The sequence below is a fragment of the Dendrobates tinctorius genome, unplaced genomic scaffold (genome assembly GCF_039654945.1).
Source record: "Dendrobates tinctorius isolate UK_male_01 unplaced genomic scaffold, ASM3965494v1 ptg000060l, whole genome shotgun sequence".
Classification (NCBI taxonomy): Eukaryota; Metazoa; Chordata; class Amphibia; order Anura; family Dendrobatidae; genus Dendrobates; species Dendrobates tinctorius.
Genome location: NW_027361728.1, coordinates 75,817,873 through 75,835,855, shown reverse-complemented (window position 1 = coordinate 75,835,855; position 17,983 = coordinate 75,817,873). Strand labels below are relative to the sequence as shown.

The window sequence follows — 17,983 nt, the reverse complement described above, 5'->3', positions numbered from 1 at the left end:
AACGTCTGAAGCACGTGAGGGTTCAATGTGCTCACCACACATCTTGATAAGTTCCCTGAGCGGTCTAGTTTCCAAAATGGGGTCAATTATGTGGGGGTTCACACAGTTTAGGCACATCATAGGCTCTCCAAATGCAACATGACATCTGCCAATTGTTCCAACAAATTTTGCATTCAAAAAGTCAAATGGTGTTCCTTCCCTGCCAAGCTCTGTTATGCACCCAAACATTGGTTTTCTCCCTCATATGGGGTATCCACATGCTCAGGAGAAGTTACACAAATTTTGGGGTCCAATTTTTCCGTTAGGCTAGTTTCACACTAGCGTTTATGAGCGCAGCGACGGCCTGCGCACGGCCGCTGCTAAGCCCCGCCCCCGCCGGTAGCTCCGCCCACCTTTTGACGGTGCGCCGACCTGCGCCAAATGCAACCTGCTGCAGTTTGGTTGCGTCGGCGCACCGCCAAAAAGGCGCATGCCCCGCCAAACGCATACTGCGCACGGCCTGCGCCCCCTGTGATAAAGATGGGGGACGCAGGGCGCATGCAGCGTCATGCGCCGGTGGGCGGAGCTACCGGCGGGGGCGGGGCTTAGCGGCGGCCGTGCTCATAAACGCTAGTGTGAAACTAGCCTTACCCTTGTCAAAATAAAAAAATTTGGATCTGAAGTAAATTTTTTGTGAAGTTAAAGGTTCATTTTTTTTCCACATTCCAAAAATTCCTGTGAAGTACCTGAAGGGTTAAACTACTTGAATGTGGTTTTGCGCACCTTTTGAGGTGCAGTTTTTAGAATGGTGTCACTTTTGGGTATTTTCAATCATATTGACCCCGTAAAGTGACTTCAAATGTGATGTGGTCCCTTAAGAAAAAGTTTTGTAAATTTTAAGGCCCCGTTACACGTATCAAGTGTCCCAGCGATCCCATCAATGATCCGACGTGGATGGGATCGCTGGGACATCGTTAGCTGATTGCTGGTGAGCTGTCACAGACAGCCCCTCCAGCGATCAGGCCCAGCGAGCAAGCTGGTATCCAATGTAACCAGCGGGTATCCGGCTCTTAGATACCCGCTGTTTACCTTGGAAACCAGCGTCGCTGATTTCTCGCTGCCACACGCAACGATGCGCGCTGGCCAGCAGGAGACCAACGATCAAAAAACGGTCCAGGATGATGGCGCGCGGATCAGCGATACCCGGCAGGGGGGCCGGTCGCTGATCCATGTCACACAGAGCGATATTGCTGGCGAGATCGCTGTGGCGTCACAAATTCAGAGATCTTGCTGTGTGTGACGGGGCCTTTATTGTAAAAATGAGAAGTCACCGGACAACTTTTAACCCTTATAACTTCGTAACAAAAAATAAAATTGTTCCAAAATTGTGCTGATATAGACATGTGGGAAATGTTACTTATGTATTTTGTGTGACATGAAATTTTACCACGATCATGAAGTACAATGTCACAAAAAAAAAAAGCGCAATAGGGAAACTCTGATTTGCTGTTCACTTTTGATCAGCCAATCACAGCAATCATACTTGCATGGAGGGAGGTGAGACCCAGACCGCCCCCCCCCCCCCCAACGACAGCACAGTCATGTCGCATTTCGGCCACGACGCATCCCATATGTCCAAGGCTGGACTGTGCACCAGAGTATAAAGCATGTGTACACATGCCAATCTGCACAAGCATACACCAGCTCATTGTAGAAAAACATGGCAGGCAGACATTTGCACACCTCTACCATATTCTCATACATCATTTTTGTACAGCTATTCCACCTAAACTAGAAGTTTAGGGCTTTTCCTAAAACACACGATCCCCTCCAATTTTTTTTTTTTTTAAAAATACCTCAATGCTGAAACAATGTTTTTTGTAAAGTTTTATTTTCTTTTTACAAAACGCACCAACTGTACACTGTTTTTTTCCTTTTTAGGTAGGTCACATTTTGAAACGATACCTATGGTTGCTCAGAGCTGTGCTAGCCATGACGCTAACCGATATTTTCAACAGATATCTAACCACTGGTAAAATGGAGAGTGGATTCTTGTGCATGCAAAAGAATAGGTTAGACAAAAAAAAAAAAAAAAAAAAAAATAGATTTGAGAGTGCGTCCACAGTTTTTTCTTGTAAAGGCCAAAATGGCTTGAACAGACAGCTCTATAGTTGGGGATGATCGCGCAGGTCTGCGCTGACTCTTCCCCATCATCTCTGGCCGTAGCAGTCCACTGTGCAGCTTTGCTCGTGCTCGCCCTCTAGTGGACACCAGGCGAGTGGCACGTTACAGGAGCTATTTTTTGGCAACAGAATAAAAGATGTCTTTCGAGAGAATTAATAGCCTCTAGGCGCAAAGCAAGCAGCTGAAAATGAACGAGAACACTTGACAGATTTTCTTGCAGCATAGAGAGAATAATCAAATCACTCAGTTTTCCAGCTTTTGATTCTTAAATTAAAAAGAATTAACCAAATTTATACATTAAAAAGATAGAATATTTAACAAACAAACAGCTTCAGACACAAACCTACTTAGAACTACAGGTATCTACATTGCATACAACTTAGTTCCACACGGATTAACGCTCACTGGATAAGTAGCTCCACGACAGCAGATCGGCTTTATTGCTCTTATGCATATGGTGCTCTCTGAAGGCACTGGAGTATGGGTTACAAAAGTTGGAATGACTTTGGTGGCAAAGTTTTGGAATGACTTGGATGATCGCGGTTGACGTCGTCATTCTGGAACAGGCAGTTGTGTGAAGTCTGGTTTTCGTTGTCCCAATTAACAGGAAAAAAAATAATAAATCAGAGTCCATTGTATACTTCACAGGAAAATTGTAACGTCTGGAGAAAGTTTTACATGCCCATCCTGATGCTCTGAATTATTTGGAAAATTGCTGTAAAGGATGGAGAAAAAAAAAAAGTTAATGTGAAAAAAAACAAAAAAAAAAAAAAAAACAGAATGCAAAACAACTCCTGTAAATACAAATTGTAGAAGATACATATGTAAATTCACGGTAAGATGTGGAGACACCAGTCGCTTCCATATGGTGGTTACTTCTAGAAGACGAGGTCCTGCCAATACAGAGATGTGCCCCAGCTCTAGAGATCACAGGCGTAGCTGCAGACCACAGCTATTCTGGGAGAGGACGGGACCCCTTTAAGCGTCTCATGGTTGGAGTCTGCCTACATATTACCAATACCCCTTATGCATATAACATGACTGGCATCTTGTCTTCTGCCAGCCGCTATAGAGGGCATCTCCTTACCATATGGAAACAGAGGAGATCAAGTGTCACTGGAGATATTTCCTGGAAAGGGATGAAGAAACATTCATGTCCAGTGTAGGAACTTATTGGGACTTCTACAAGCACTGATCATTCACATGCCCGGGTCCCCCTCCAGTGATGATGCGCAGTGTCCTGTGGTGAGCTGTCATGTGACCACTGCACACAATCATTGCCTGCAGCGGTAACACAACACTGGTCACTGCTGCGGCCAGTCATTAGCTAAAACAGGCACGTGTAAAGATCTCACTGGAGCAGGAATCCTAGAAAAGAGCCAAAAGATCATTGATACCGGAGATGAACTAGTACTTAAGGAGTAGAGTTATATCAAAACTGATGCAAAAGAAATGCAGAGTAGTGTAATAATGTCCCATAATCAATTCTCCAGGGATTCTGGGAAATGTCAAATACCTAAATCTGATTGCTACGGAGAACTACTGCGCTTTTCCTTTCCATCAGTTTTGAAAAATTTTCATTTAATTACTTTTTATAGAATTGTGAACTGTTAACTTTTTTAATTTTACATTGTGGCGCAACCCTTAACGGCGACAGAGCTCCATAGACTGCAATGGGAAGCCGGGAGTCATTACACAAGCACCCAACACTTGGAGCACAGGAGACCAAGATATAAAGCAAGAAACTCTTCATGGTGTTAATTCTCTGCAGTGGGATGGAGAGGGAAAACCCAAAATACTTGTTGTGTTGCCACCCCACAGGAGCCGAGCCCCAGCTGTTGACTGCACCTCCAGCGGCCCCCAGCCCTCATCCGTGTCCATGGCAGAACTCTTCTGTGCAGACGTAGGATGTTGTAATCCCAGAGACCCCAGAATACCGGACCCCAATAATACACCGCTGTGATGAATGCGTACCTACAGCAGCACATGCCACATCAAGGGGGAAATACCTTTCCATAGGACATAGAAATGTGACAGAGGGAGTGTCGCCTGTAAGCGCTGTCAAGTCTTGTATTTGACCCAGTACTCATGATGTATAGGAACCAGGGCTGTGGAGTCGGAGTCGTGGAGTCGGTGCTCATTTTGGTGGAGTCGGAGTTGGAGTCGGTATAAAATGGACCGACTCCTAAAATATATAATAAATTGGGTACAGTAATTCAATGCAGAATGTGCTGAATATTTTTTTCATAGGAATTTGGGAAAGTTATGAAATGTCCTATAAATGGCTGTTCTATTCCTGATCTAAGGCTACATTCACACACAGCGTTTTTCCTGCGTTTTTGAGGATACGTTATTTAGCTGCAAAAGCTGATCATCTTTTTAAAAAACCGCATCACCTGAAAGGTTTTTGAGCTCATAGATAATGTTTTCAATAGCAAAAGCAGATTAGAAATCTGCTCTATCTATATATCCATTTATCCATATCTGTCTATCCATATCGTATCTGTACCAAAAAGAATGAAAACCGGGTAGTACACCAATATATATTCTGTTCTAGCTAAATATCTTGATTATTGTATCATAGAAATGATTAAATGTCTGAGGTTCACATTGTACTACAATACATTTTTCACTTAAATATAAGCAATATGTGTGGGAGTCGGAGTCGTGGAGTCGGTGTAAGGGAAATTGAGGAGTCGGAGTCGCAGGTTTGGCTTACCGACTCCACAGCCCTGATAGGAACCCACCAGCATGCGCTCTCAGTGCACCATTAATATCCCCAGGAGAACGATCGCACGGCAACATATGGCAGCTGCGGTAACAACTCCCAGCAGATTTCCCCCATTACCTGGACAGCTGTCAGGACACCAAGCAGAGATGAAAGGTAAGAGTCGGGCACCTGCTAAGTAACTAATGGCGGATAATCCCTTCCTTCCAGACGTACAGGTGACCCTAATCTCAGTAAACAATGTAACCACGCTGCGGGTGAGGACTACAAGAACACTGGACGATTACTAGACCAGGTAGCAAAAAACATCAATCTCGGCCGGGGAGGAGACCGTCAACAGGAAGGAAACTGCCATCAGGATGTCTTGACCACAGCATCCCAGCCATGGCAGGAGACGTCACACAGTGATGGCGTCTGACGGGATCCCGGGAGGGTCTGGCAGTCGGCTCTTCCAATACAACCTCCGGTTTGCTGACTGTTTCTATCGCCTGTGTACTGCCAGGCAGAAAACGGTGGCCAGTCACCTGTCTGTGGCTGTCAGAGCGGGGTCATCTGTGGGCGCAGACGAGCCCCATCCAACAGCAGCGACAGTATATACACAAGTGATCCCCGCTGCTGATCTCACTACAACGCCCAGCATGTCCTGACAACCCCAGCTGGGAGTTGTAGTGCTCCAACAGCTGGAAAGCTACGTGTTATAAAGGGGAACTCCATCCTGGCGTGATTATAGCTCTAGGGGGACTACAACTCCCAGCAGGCCCTGACAACCTGCAGAACATATGGCATGCTGGGAGCTGTAGTGCCACAGGCGTCCCTAAGCCCGTGTCAGCCACTAGTCCCGTGTGGGGACGGAGCACCTCACTGACAGGCAGCTGTCACTCACCGGAGCCGCACACCACGAAGATGAAGAGCGCCAGTAACCAGGGTCCCACCGAGGACTTCTCATCCGTGGGGTTCCTCTGTAGGGAAGGAGAGACACGTCACACGAGGAGCCCACGCAGCGCCCACCCTCCCCCGGTCCGCACACGTACCGAGGTCTTGGCCACGTTGCCTCTCTGTGTGATGTTCTTGCTGTGTTTCTCATTCGCCATCCTGATCCTCTGTTTGGCCACCATGGCTGCTGCTGACGTGTGAGCGGAGGTATAACGGACAGCAGGCACCGGTTACCAACCCCTTCACTACTGGGTGTGTGAGCAGTAAATACCGAACCGCCGAGCTGCCAGCGTAGGCAATTCCACAGACCCCGCCCCCAACGGAACTACGTATAACACGACTGCCCACACGTCATCACTTCTGGTCAAATAGTCCGCGGAGTTACACGTGTATTTGTAGTGCCGGGGAGCGCGGAAGGATTTCTACACCTCGGCGGATGTGGCTACCGCTGCTCTAAAGTGCGTGATGCGGCTACTAAGGGTTACGTGTATCACGTTATGGCTCCGCCCTCCTGACGTCACCAGTCTCTTTCCGGCTCAAGATGGCGCCTCCCATGCCGCTTCTGGCAGGTCTGTTTCATCTGCACGTATAGTAGCCGGTTCCTACTCCGTGTGTGTCCCCGTACGCTGACCAGTGCAGGGAGCAGGGCCGGCGCCCCCGTACTGTGTGTTACTGGATATTGGCGTCTCACTTCTGTACCACGTGGTGTGGAGTGTACTACAGACTGACACGTGACCGGGTGCAGACTCCAGACCAGGGCACATCTGCAGCAGCCGGGAGTGCGCCCCCGGTGCTAGGCCCACACTGCTGCGGGAATGGTGGGGATCCAACCCCCAATGCTAAAAGGGCTTCTCCGGGACCCTTTATGGGGCTGAGGGCTTACAGGCAATTCATAAGTACCTGCCTGTGGTGCCCGGTGCCGCGGCCTGCCCAGTCACACAGCCCCCCTGCCCGGTGCCGCGGCCTGCCCAGTCACACAGCCCCCCTGCCCGGTGCCGCGGCCTGCCCAGTCACACAGCCCCCCTGCCCGGTGCCGCGGCCTGCCCAGTCACACAGCGCTCCTGCCCGGTGCCGCGGCCTGCCCAGTCACACAGCCCCCCTGCCCGGTGCCGCGGCCTGCCCAGTCACCCGGCGCTCCTGCCCGATGCCGCAGCCTGCCCAGTCACACAGCCCCCCTGCCCGTTGCCGCGGCCTGCCCAGTCACCCGGCGCTCCTGCCCGTTGCCGCGGCCTGCCCAGTCACCCGGCGCTCCTGCCCGTTGCCGCGGCCTGCCCAGTCACCCGGCGCTCCTGCCCGTTGCCGCGGCCTGCCCAGTCACCCGGCGCTCCTGCCCGTTGCCGCGGCCTGCCCAGTCACCCGGCGCTCCTGCCCGGTGCCGCGGCCTGCCCAGTCACACAGCCCCCCTGCCCGGTGCCGCGGCCTGCCCAGTCACCCGGCGCTCCTGCCCGATGCCGCGGCCTGCCCAGTCACCCGGCGCTCCTGCCCGTTGCCGCGGCCTGCCCAGTCACCCGGCGCTCCTGCCCGTTGCCGCGGCCTGCCCAGTCACCCGGCGCTCCTGCCCGTTGCCGCGGCCTGCCCAGTCACCCGGCGCTCCTGCCCGTTGCCGCGGCCTGCCCAGTCACCCGGCGCTCCTGCCCGTTGCCGCGGCCTGCCCAGTCACCCGGCGCTCCTGCCCGTTGCCGCGGCCTGCCCAGTCACCCGGCGCTCCTGCCCGTTGCCGCGGCCTGCGCAGTCACACGGCGCTCCAGCCCGTTGCCGCGGCCTGCCCAGTCACACGGCGCTCCTGCCCGTTGCCGCGGCCTGCCCAGTCACACGGCGCTCCTGCCCGTTGCCGCGGCCTGCCCAGTCACACGGCGCTCCTGCCCGTTGCCGCGGCCTGCCCAGTCACACGGCGCTCCTGCCCGTTGCCGCGGCCTGCCCAGTCACACAGCGCTCCTGCCCGTGACTTTGCGTCACGTTAACATGTGACTGCCGATGTCCTGCTGATTGACAGCCGCCTCTTACTGCTGGGGTGCAGCTAACAATCGGGATGACTCCCTCAGTGATGCTCCGTCTACAGAGCAGACAGGGAGAGGAAGAGCTGCTCTGGTGACATGAGGTCAAATGAAGTTGCAGCTATAGGTCGGCTGGCATCTGGCACAACAGCCAGGTAGTTAGCAACTACCTGCCTATAAGTTCTTGGGCCCATAAGAAAACAAAATGCAACAGTTGTGAATAACCCCTTCAAAGACATAATGTCATGTTCATACTGCTTTAGTTGAACAGTAGGAAAACAAGCAGGCTTGTTATTGATTTGCTTTATACTATCTGCTGTGATTCTCCTGCAGTGAAAACCTTTATCTCACATAGTGTACAGCTCGTTTCCATGGAGCCTGGCCCAGTGTTCACAGTAGTTAACTTCTCTCATCCCAGTCAGCTCTCTCCAGCACATTTGTTCCTGTACAGCATTTAGCTGCTCACAATATCTTTTCTGGCAGGGTTCTTCTAACAGCAATATCCTCCCCCTGTCACTCCGCTTCAGCAATTTCCATAGTTCCCCTGATCACGACTCGCCTTGTTATTCCTATATTTAAATATACTTACAACAGTGTAGACTCAGAACAAAAACAAGTTAATTTGTAGTTGCAGCATGAAGCCTCTCACTCAGCACTGTCACCCCCAAGCAACCAAGAAGTGAGGAGAGCATGCAGAGCTGTGAGACAGTATGAGAATCCCTGTTTAAAGAAATCTGTCGGGGAGATCAACACCCACTGTCTACATGAGCATGCAGGTCTTTGAAAGCTAAATCCATTGACCTCTTTATATCTTCTATCTGCTGCATCACCCAGAAATCTGAGTGCTCATTCTTATGCAAATGAGGTAATAAGTCCTCTGGCCATTGCGCAGCGACCAGATGTTTCCGCATAGTGGATTGGATTTCAAGAAACCCTATGTCCACTATGCGTTCACAGATGTCCACGGCTCACCCGCGGAGACAAATATGCAGCGCGGCTTTCAGGATCACAGCATGTCTATTCATTTTCCAGAGACGCGAGTCTCCGCAAGATACATTGTATGGGTGAAATTTATTGGACGCGGTGAATCCACACGGTTCAGTGAGCACATGCAGGTTCACCTGCGTTCAATAGCCGGCAGCGCTTTGGATGCAGCAGACATGTGCTGCATCCAAAGCGCTGCCAATTCCTGAACGCGTGCACATACCTTTAAAGGGAATCTGTCAGCAGGATTGTGCACAGTAACCTACAGACAGTTTCAGGTTGGCGCTGTTATACTGATTAAAATGATACCTTGGTTGATGAAATCTGTCTGTGGTTGTTAATCTATATTTTCAGTTTTGAGTTAATGATATGCTCGTGCTCCGGGGCGGCCTGGAGGGGGGTCTTTATGTGGTGTATATAGAGGTGACCCAATAGCTGCACCATCTTACTAGAGAAGAAAAAAAAATCTCCAAGCTGGCGCCTGCGCATTAACAGCTATCGGTTCACCTCTATATACATTTTATATGGATTTTTTTTTTTAATATGAGGATAACCTCAACCACATTAATTATAAACACAGTACACATGCGATTATGCTGCGGTGCAGGTGCCACGACTGGCGCCTTCCTGCGGAAGGGTTTTTTTCCTGCCTGTTTAGCTTGATTAACAAATATGAACCTAGCACTCAACTTAAAGGTATTTGTAAGGCGGTTTATTGTAATACACGAAAAAAGACGTTTCGGTCAATGTGACCTTCTTCAGTTACGTGTGATATATAGATTGTGTAGAGCTTATAGGCATCTATCAGAAAGGACGATGGTGCTTTAGGCATTGAGGAGAATGATCTCTAAGGTAATGAGCTTGTCAGTATATAGGAGAGGAACAAACGTGCCTCCAGATGCGGTGTCCACCGGCCATGCTGATTGACCGAAACGTCTTTTTTCGTGTACTACAATAAACCGCCTTACAAATACCTTTAAGTTGAGTGCTAGGTTCATATTTGTTGCTTTAACGGTTTGGGAACCTAACCTTAGCACCATCTTGAGTTGTGCCCATGGTGTTCTTTCTATACGTGTTTAGCTTGATTGACAGCTCACTGTCTGTGTAAAAAAAAAAAAAAAAAAAATCATGCAGCAGGCAAACGCATCAGACAGTGAGTGAACACTCACTGTCTGATGTGTTTGCCTGTTGCATGATCAAGCTAAAGAGCCTGGTGCACTTAACATCTCATTACATGGGAATGAAAACTCTGGTCTCTTGAGAATGCACCAACAGATTGAAGATATAAAGGTGTCGATGGATTTATCTTTCAAATACTTGCATGCACTTGTTTGATTTGAGGGGGTAGATCTAACTGCCAGATTCCTTTTTAAAGAGTTATCTTTTTCAAAAAACTAGCATCTCCTGGCACAGTAATTAGACTGTTCTTTACGACCCTTCTGTTCGTCTGTCTTAGACTCCTCACTGGGCCTATGAAGGATGAGTGAAGCTCAATTTGCTTTTTAATTTTATTTTTAACCATCTGTACCTGGGGACAGGGATCACTGAAACTGGAATTTCCTTTTCACTGCTGTGTCAGTCAAGGGAGTGCACACGGGCCCCTGCACTCATGATATGGGGGTCCAGTGATCATGCATTCATCACCTATCCTGTGGATAGGTAATCGGTGTCTGGGGAAAAGTCTATTTATAAAATACATTTATAGCCCTTTTCCCAAGCGTAGCAATTAGTGATGAGCGAACGTGCTTGGATAACGTGTTGTCAGAGTATCTCGGGCGTGCTCGGATAATATATTCTAGTCCCCGTGGCAGCATGTGTTGCGGCGGTAGACAGCCACAACATATGCAGGGATTGCTTGATTTTTTTTTTTTTTTTTTTTTTGGCAATCCCTGCATGTGTTGCAGCTGTTTACCGCCGCAAAACACCCAGCCGCAGAGACTCGTATATATTATCTGTCTCCAGTTGAACTGAATAGGACCTTATGATCAAAAGACCAGGACAGAATTTAATCTTTTGGAAATAAAAATGAAAGCTGCTATGCAGTAATTACACGTACTAATCTAAACTGTGATGAAGTAAGGGTACCGTTACACTTGGCGATGCACCAGCGATCCCGACAACGATATGAATCACTGGTGCATCGCTAAGTGGTCGCTAGTGAGCTGCCACACAGGCAGATCTCACCTGCGACATCGCAGGGGTCGGGGGTCGCTACTTACCTGTCAGACGCGGCGATCCTGACGTCCTCCCGCCCGCGTCCACGCGTCGCTCGTCGGCGCCACAGGAAGCCCCAGCAGGAAGCTGACGATGAGAAATGATCCAGGACCTTCGCGATAACCAGCGGGGGAGTCGGTCAGAGGTAAGTATCACATGTAGCGATATCGCTGCTGCGTCACAAAACCAGTGATGTTACAGCGATATTGCTAGCGATATCGCTATGTGTAGCGGGCCTTTAAACAAAGTATTGAAGACTGTATATACTTTCAGTACAGTGGGAGAGATTCACTGAAGCTGTCTACTTCTAGACATTGTAAACTTAGAGTAGAGATAAATATGTGGTTCATGGTGGATGATGCATTGGCGCATCTTTAGGGTATGTGCACACGAGTATTTGTAGCAGACATTCACAATTTATTTGATTTGGTGAAAAACCCTGCAAAAACACTAAAAGAATTGTCATGTAGATTTTAAACTGCTTCAAATCTGGAAGAAAAAAATAAGCAACGTGTGCACAAAATTTGTGTGCAATTGTGCCCAAAAGTTTGGCGTACAGTGGCGCATCTTAAACCGCACCCCTGCTTGGCAAAGTCACATCACCTTGTTGAAAGATGCAAAAAGTGTCTAAAACACATACAATGTGATCTAATATGCAACAGTGTTTTTTGGAAATATTTTGCCACAGCTTGGTAACCTTAGAAAACTCTAATCCCTTAAAACAAACTTATTTTTAATTTTTGCATTTTTGTTTTTTCCTTGCTTCCAAGTGCCAGAACTTTTGTTGTTTTCAGCGTTTTAGCCGTATGAGGCCTTTGTTTGCTGGGAAGGAGCAGTTATCAGTGGATTTTCAGTGTTTTTTAATGACCGCTCACAGCTATCTGCGTAGCTTTTTTGCTGGTTATAAAATAGATGGGACCCCAAAAAATTAACTTAGTGTGTCCCTCCTATTTTTTACTAACAAGCAAAGGCTAAGCAGATGGCTGCGGGTTGACATTAATAGGCTGGGAAGTGGCCAGGGATATTTGCCCCCTCCCAGACTAAGAACACCAGCCCTCAGCCGCCCCAGATATGGCGCATCCATTAGATACCCCAATTTTGGCGCTTAGCCTCGTCTCTTCCCACTGGTCCTGGTGTGTTCGCAAGTGGGGTTATAGTTTTGGGATTGATGTTAGCTGTTTTATGTCCACTGACATCAAGCCCAGAGGTTAGTAATGGATAGGGGTCTATCAACTTCAGAAAACCGCTACAGGAATATCTGTAGTAAATAACATCAAAGGGTTAAAGGACATCCCAAAAAAACATAAATCCGGACACCGTGAGCTGAGGTCCTGAAATGCTTCAGTGCAGTATGAGGTATGGCTGGCGGCTCTACCACGTGGTAATCATGCAGAGCATCTTTCAGCTGAGCCTGGCCGATGGAGCGGTGCAGTGCTCTGCAGGCAAGTGAGGTAACAAGTGTGTCAGAAAGGAGATGGCTTCCGCATTGCTGAGGTGACAATACTCGGGAGGTGCAGGCTGTTCAGGCAGCTGATTAAAGTCTTCACACCCACCCTCCATCCTGCCTCATTCTTGCTGTCCTTGAGAATGACAGTATGTAAACGCTAATGTTAAAAATGCATCGCATACGAATGCTACTTGATAAAAATCGCATTGTACTTGCATGACACTCGTCCTACTCTTCAGGAAAACCATTGGAGCGATTTTATTTACGCTGATGAGTGTGAGCCCGTATTCTGACATCTGTGAGTTTTCACATCTGCAAAAAAAGCGGACTGGTTATCAACGATTTTTCTCATTTTGTCAGTCTTTAGCAGCCTTGTATTTTATCTCATATTTTACTCATATTTAAAAAAAAAAAATCAAAACCCGACCCGTGAGAAAACACATCAGACTTAATGTGTTCCTTGTCCTTCCTGTTACAAAAAACTGCTGGCACACACAGGACAGATACTGACATGAGCGAATCCTCCGTGTGATGGCCTGCTACTTTCACCAACTGAAGTCACTGAGGGAATTATCTGTAATAACAAAAAAGTAAGAGGGCACCACCCTGGTAAAGGGGATCAACCTAAAACATACCATATGAGGCAACAAAGCCAACAAACAGAAGAAGAATGCCAGACCAAAGGGATCACCTATAAATAATGGGAACTCATTGAAAGGACAAGCCAAAAACAAACACTTAAAAAAAAAAAAAAAAAAAAAGATCATTGGCTATATAAAAGACCAACTGGAAAAGCTCATAATAGAGCAGAAGTCGCCACTATCTAATGTCATGATACCCAGGATACCGATGATAAATACAATTATGAAAGATATCTCGGGCATGATATGGTGATTGCCAGGGCTGGAGAGACACAAAAACACACAACCACAATATGATAAATGTAAAAGATCAACGAGTAATGAATAACAAGCAAAGCTTGTAGTTTGACTGTATAATTTTTGTATTGCTAGTCTCATTGTTTTTCATTACTCATTGATCTTTTACATGTATCATATTTGGGTTCAGGCTTATGTGTTGTATCCGTTTAGCCCTTGCAATCTCTGTATTAGGGCCAAGACTTACCTTTCATGATTATTGTGTTGATCATCAGTATCATGTTATTAGATAATGTGGATTTCTGCTCTATTACGAGCTTGACCAGTTGGTCTTTTATACAGCCAATGGGCTTTTTTAAATGTTTAAAGGGAATCTGTCAGCAGGTTTTTTGCTTTGTAATCTGAAAACAGCATGAGGTTGGGGCTATAACACAGATTTCAGGGATGCCTCTCTTCTCAAGCTCCAGGTTTTGTTTGCTCACAATGATTGTTTTAGCACCAGGAGGTTATCATTGCTGTGACTAAAGGCCCCGTCACACATAGCGATCTCGCTGTGTGTGATGGGGATCAGCGACCGACCCCCCCCCCCCCCCCCCCCGCCGGGTATCGCTGATCGTGCTCGATCGGCCTGGGCCATTTTTTGATCGCTGCGTGTGGCAGCGGGAGCCAACGATCAGCGAGGCTCCCAGCGCTCTAAGCAGGAGCTGGTCTCTAAGGTAAATATCGGGTTACTAAGCGGCGCGCGTCACTTAGTTACCCGATGTGTACTTTAGAAACCTGAGTGCTGGCAGCACCCGGCGCGAGCACCCAGGTTTCTAAGGTACACATCGGGTAACTAAGCGCCACTTAGTAATCCGATATTTACCTTAGAGACCAGCGTCCTTGCTGGTGCTGATCGCTGGTGAAGCTGCCTGTTTGGCAGCTCACCAGCGATCATGTAGCGATGCACCAGCGATCCTGACAAGGTCGTATTGTCGGGATCGCTGGTGCATCTTTGTGTGTGACGGGGCCTTAACTGGTCCTGTGAGCTCTGGTCCGACGCTCCCCCTCCTGTGATGGGCAGCTCACTGTCTATGGATATTGTATATAAGGAGCCTGGTGTGGGTGGGGTTAGCTTTCTCAGCCCTTCTTCATTGCTAAATCAACACTGTCAGAACTGCTGCACCCAATAATGTAAGTGATACATTGTTAGATTCAGCTTCTCTTTGCCTACATCATGCTGCTCTCAGATGAAGTAGACAAAAACTGATGACGGATTTCAGTTTGTTTTTGTTTTGTCTTTTCATTAAAGTATAATTGTTTATAGGTGATCCCTTTTGTCTGGCATGCTTCTTTGCCAGTGAGGAAATGATGCAACCATTTTTCTTTATTGTATAATGACCCTCTTGAATATAGACACTTCTCCCACAGTCAGTGTTGCCCATAGAAATTTATCAGATGACTTCTTTCTCCTCCATACCTTTAGGTCAATTGTATGGGCTTTATAATAAATATTTAAATCTGTCCTGATTTTGTTTCTCCAGTCCGAGGATCCGATGGACTTCATATGATCCAGGGGCCACCAAACTTTGCAAATTTGGACTTGTTTCAACGGTAAACCACATATTTTCACACTTTTGTACACACAAAATGTTCAGGCTGCAAGTTTATTTCCAGAGTATGCCTCAGAAATCTGGTCCAACTTCAAAGAAATGCTTACAAGCTCAATAGAACAGAGCTTGTAAGAAGCAAAAATTGTCTCCACCAAGCTAGCGCTGGCAGCGCCTGCACAGTTGCACCTATCGGAATGCCAATAGATGGTACTGCTCAGGTGCGGCTGGTGCTATTTTTAGAGAGAATTTTTTTTATTTTTCAAAAATAAATGTATGTCACTAAATAAAATTAATTTTAATGTACATTATAGATGCGATCATGCTGCGGTGCTGGCACCTGCCTGCTGAGTGATTTTTTTTTTTTTTTTTTTACCACACAATATGATATGCTGTATGTCAAATAGGGGGCAGGTCACTGAGGGATCAGTGACCTGTCATAAGCCATCAGTATGAATATCTAAGCAGGGCACCACATAAGGCCTCCCACAGACCACCCCAGAGCATGAGAATTTCATTATCTGGAAACATTAAACAACCACCACAAGACAGATTTCATGACCAGGTGTCATTTTAATCAGTATAACGGCGCTGACCTGACACTGCCTGTAGGTTACAGAGCACAATCCTGCTGACAGGTTCACTTTAATTTCACAACTTTGTAGGATAATTTTTTATATATATATATATATTTTTTTTTTTTTTTTTTTATTCTGGACTTGCTGATTTCAACTTCCCCATTGAGTTCAATGGGGAAGTCAAAATCTTCAAGTCCATAATTAAATTGGGAATTTATGCAACAGAAATGTTTCGGCAAGAGAAATTGACATCCAGCATATTAAGAAATCTCTACTGCTGGTCAATTTCCACTTATAAAATACCCAGAGCACATTAATGATCATTTTATATTCTCATGCTCTTTACTGCTATTGTAAAATGCTATGGAATTTCTTCCAAGATATCAGGATAGAAAATCTTCTGGCCAAACTGGTGCCTGTTACAGTAGTTACTTTGTCCTCCATTGTGGTAGATTTCTGCCATGTCCCTATTGCTGGCCATACACATCACAGGCATCAGTGTGACATCTATTCAACAAATTGAACATGGACAGTGATAACGTTTCATTCAGCTGTCTGTCCTTGGTGTGATCTGTGGAATTGCTGCCATTTGTGCTGCCAACATCCCTGATCCTGTGTTCCCATAGAAGAGATCTGCTGCCAGTGGAGTCTGAGCAGAACATGCACGTTTCTGGTGGAATTGGGGGATTCTTGTTTAGCTGACAAATATCTCAAGTGTATAGACTGATTTATTGAAGAACACTGAAATCTTTAGGGCTAAAGTCTTCCCAGCTTAGTGGAGCACAAATGTGTGCAACTAACGGTACTTGCAACTTTGGCCGAGCCTGCCGATATCGACTGTGTATGGGGGCCCCTAGGAGATAATTGTTGGGGGGGGCTAAGGATCTTGTTCTCTATTGTTTATTATTATTATTATTATTATATATATTTTTTTTTAATATTTATATAGTGCCATTGATTCCATGGTTCTCTACATGAGAAGGGGTTACATACAAATTACAGATATCACTTAGGCCTCTTTCACACTTCAGTTTTTTTGCATCAGTTCAAATCTGCCAAAAAGTCAGAGAAGCGGATCCGTTCTCAACTGATGTGAACGGATGGCACAGGATCCGTTTTCAGACGGATCCTGAAAATGAGGAAATAAAAGCAACTGCTGGCCGGGAAGGAGAGAGAGAGAGAGAGAGAGAGACCGACCGACCGACCGGCACCCAGAAAGAAATTCGGGTTACATGAGTGGCTGGAGGATCCGTCACAGAAAAAAACGTTGCAAGCTCCGTTTTGAAATCTTTGAGGATGGTGACGGACAGCAACTTTTGGCGGATACTCAAAAAAAACGGATGCAACGGACAGCAATCCGTCACAATCCGCCATTAATGCAAGTCAATGGGGGAAAAAAACGGATCCTCAAAAGAAAATTGAGGATCCGTTTTTTTCAAAACCTGGCGGATTGTGACTGATTGTAAAAAACTGAAGTGTGAAAGAGGCCAAGTAAACAAACTAAAAATCACAGACTGATATAAAGGGGAGAGAGGACCCTGCCTGTTATGATTGGGTCACTGAGGAGGAGAGCAAGCCCAAGCTAAGCCACAGAAAACCAGAGAGGTTGGTAACTAAGCAGATTGCAGACCCCTGATCCTATCCACAGAACTAGCAGTAGCCGTGGAGCGTGCCTAGGATGATCCTAGACGCCTCGGCACAGCCGGAGAGCTAACTAAGCCTAAAGCAAGAAAGGGGAAATGTAAACTGCCCCAGAGCAGACCCCAAAGGAATAGATAGCCCCCAAGCATATATTGTCGGTGAGACAAGATGAAAACACAAACGCAGGTAGGAAAATAGACTGAGCAAAGGATGGGCCCACACTGACAGGACAGGAAAGGAAAGACACTGTCTGCAATCACGCAAAAAAAAAACCCTGCAAAAAAGTCCAACACGTCAGATGCAAAAAATACTGAAGTCGTACGACTTCGCCCACTATATCAGCATTCTGGTATATTCTGAAAGCAGAGCAAAAAGAGCCGGAGCTGGCTGACCACACAAAACTGAAATAGACAAAACCTGATCAAATGTAAACAGAATAGCAAATGAACACTTAGCTGAACATGCAGGGACTGAGCTGGAAACTAAGACCTCAGGAGGCAGGAAGAAAATCAGCAGGGATAGAGGGAGTCGGCTGTCTTAAATCCCAGCTGAAACCCCAGATCTCCAATTGTCATCCTCATTATCAGGTGGCAAGCCTCTGTAAATCAGATCAGCGCCATTACCTCCAGTAACCACCAGAGGGAGCCCAGAAAGAGAACTCGCAACCCCTCTGTCAATTTGACCAGCTCCACTACCTTCAGTAGTAACCAGAGGTAGGCCAGAAAGCACATTCACAACAGTACCCTCCCCTTGAGGAGGGGTCACCGAACCCTCATCCACGCCAACAGGCCGATCAGGATGGGCCCGGTGAAAAGCACAAACCAATCTATCGGC

At 47.1% G+C, this 17,983-nt stretch overlaps 2 protein-coding genes across 2 annotated transcripts in view; one reads left to right on the top strand and one right to left on the bottom strand.

Annotated features, from left to right (window-relative positions):
• Window positions 1-1,851: 1,851 nt before the first annotated feature.
• On the bottom strand, window positions 1,852-6,202 carry SERP1 (stress associated endoplasmic reticulum protein 1). Its single transcript, XM_073579074.1, has 3 exons — window positions 5,923-6,202; window positions 5,775-5,850; window positions 1,852-2,878 (listed from the first exon to the last, which is right to left on the bottom strand). Exons 1-3 carry the CDS (start codon window positions 6,004-6,006, stop codon window positions 2,838-2,840), a joined length of 201 nt encoding a protein of 66 aa, XP_073435175.1. The 5' UTR covers window positions 6,007-6,202; the 3' UTR covers window positions 1,852-2,837.
• Window positions 6,203-6,277: 75 nt separating this feature from the next.
• The window catches only part of EIF2A (eukaryotic translation initiation factor 2A), a 63,115-nt gene continuing 51,409 nt past the window's right edge, over window positions 6,278-17,983 (top strand). The window contains exons 1-2 of the mRNA XM_073579073.1: window positions 6,278-6,393; window positions 14,865-14,934. Of these exons, the coding sequence (XP_073435174.1) occupies window positions 6,366-6,393; window positions 14,865-14,934 (98 nt within the window). The 5' untranslated portion in view covers window positions 6,278-6,365. The remainder of the gene's footprint in view (window positions 6,394-14,864; window positions 14,935-17,983) is intronic.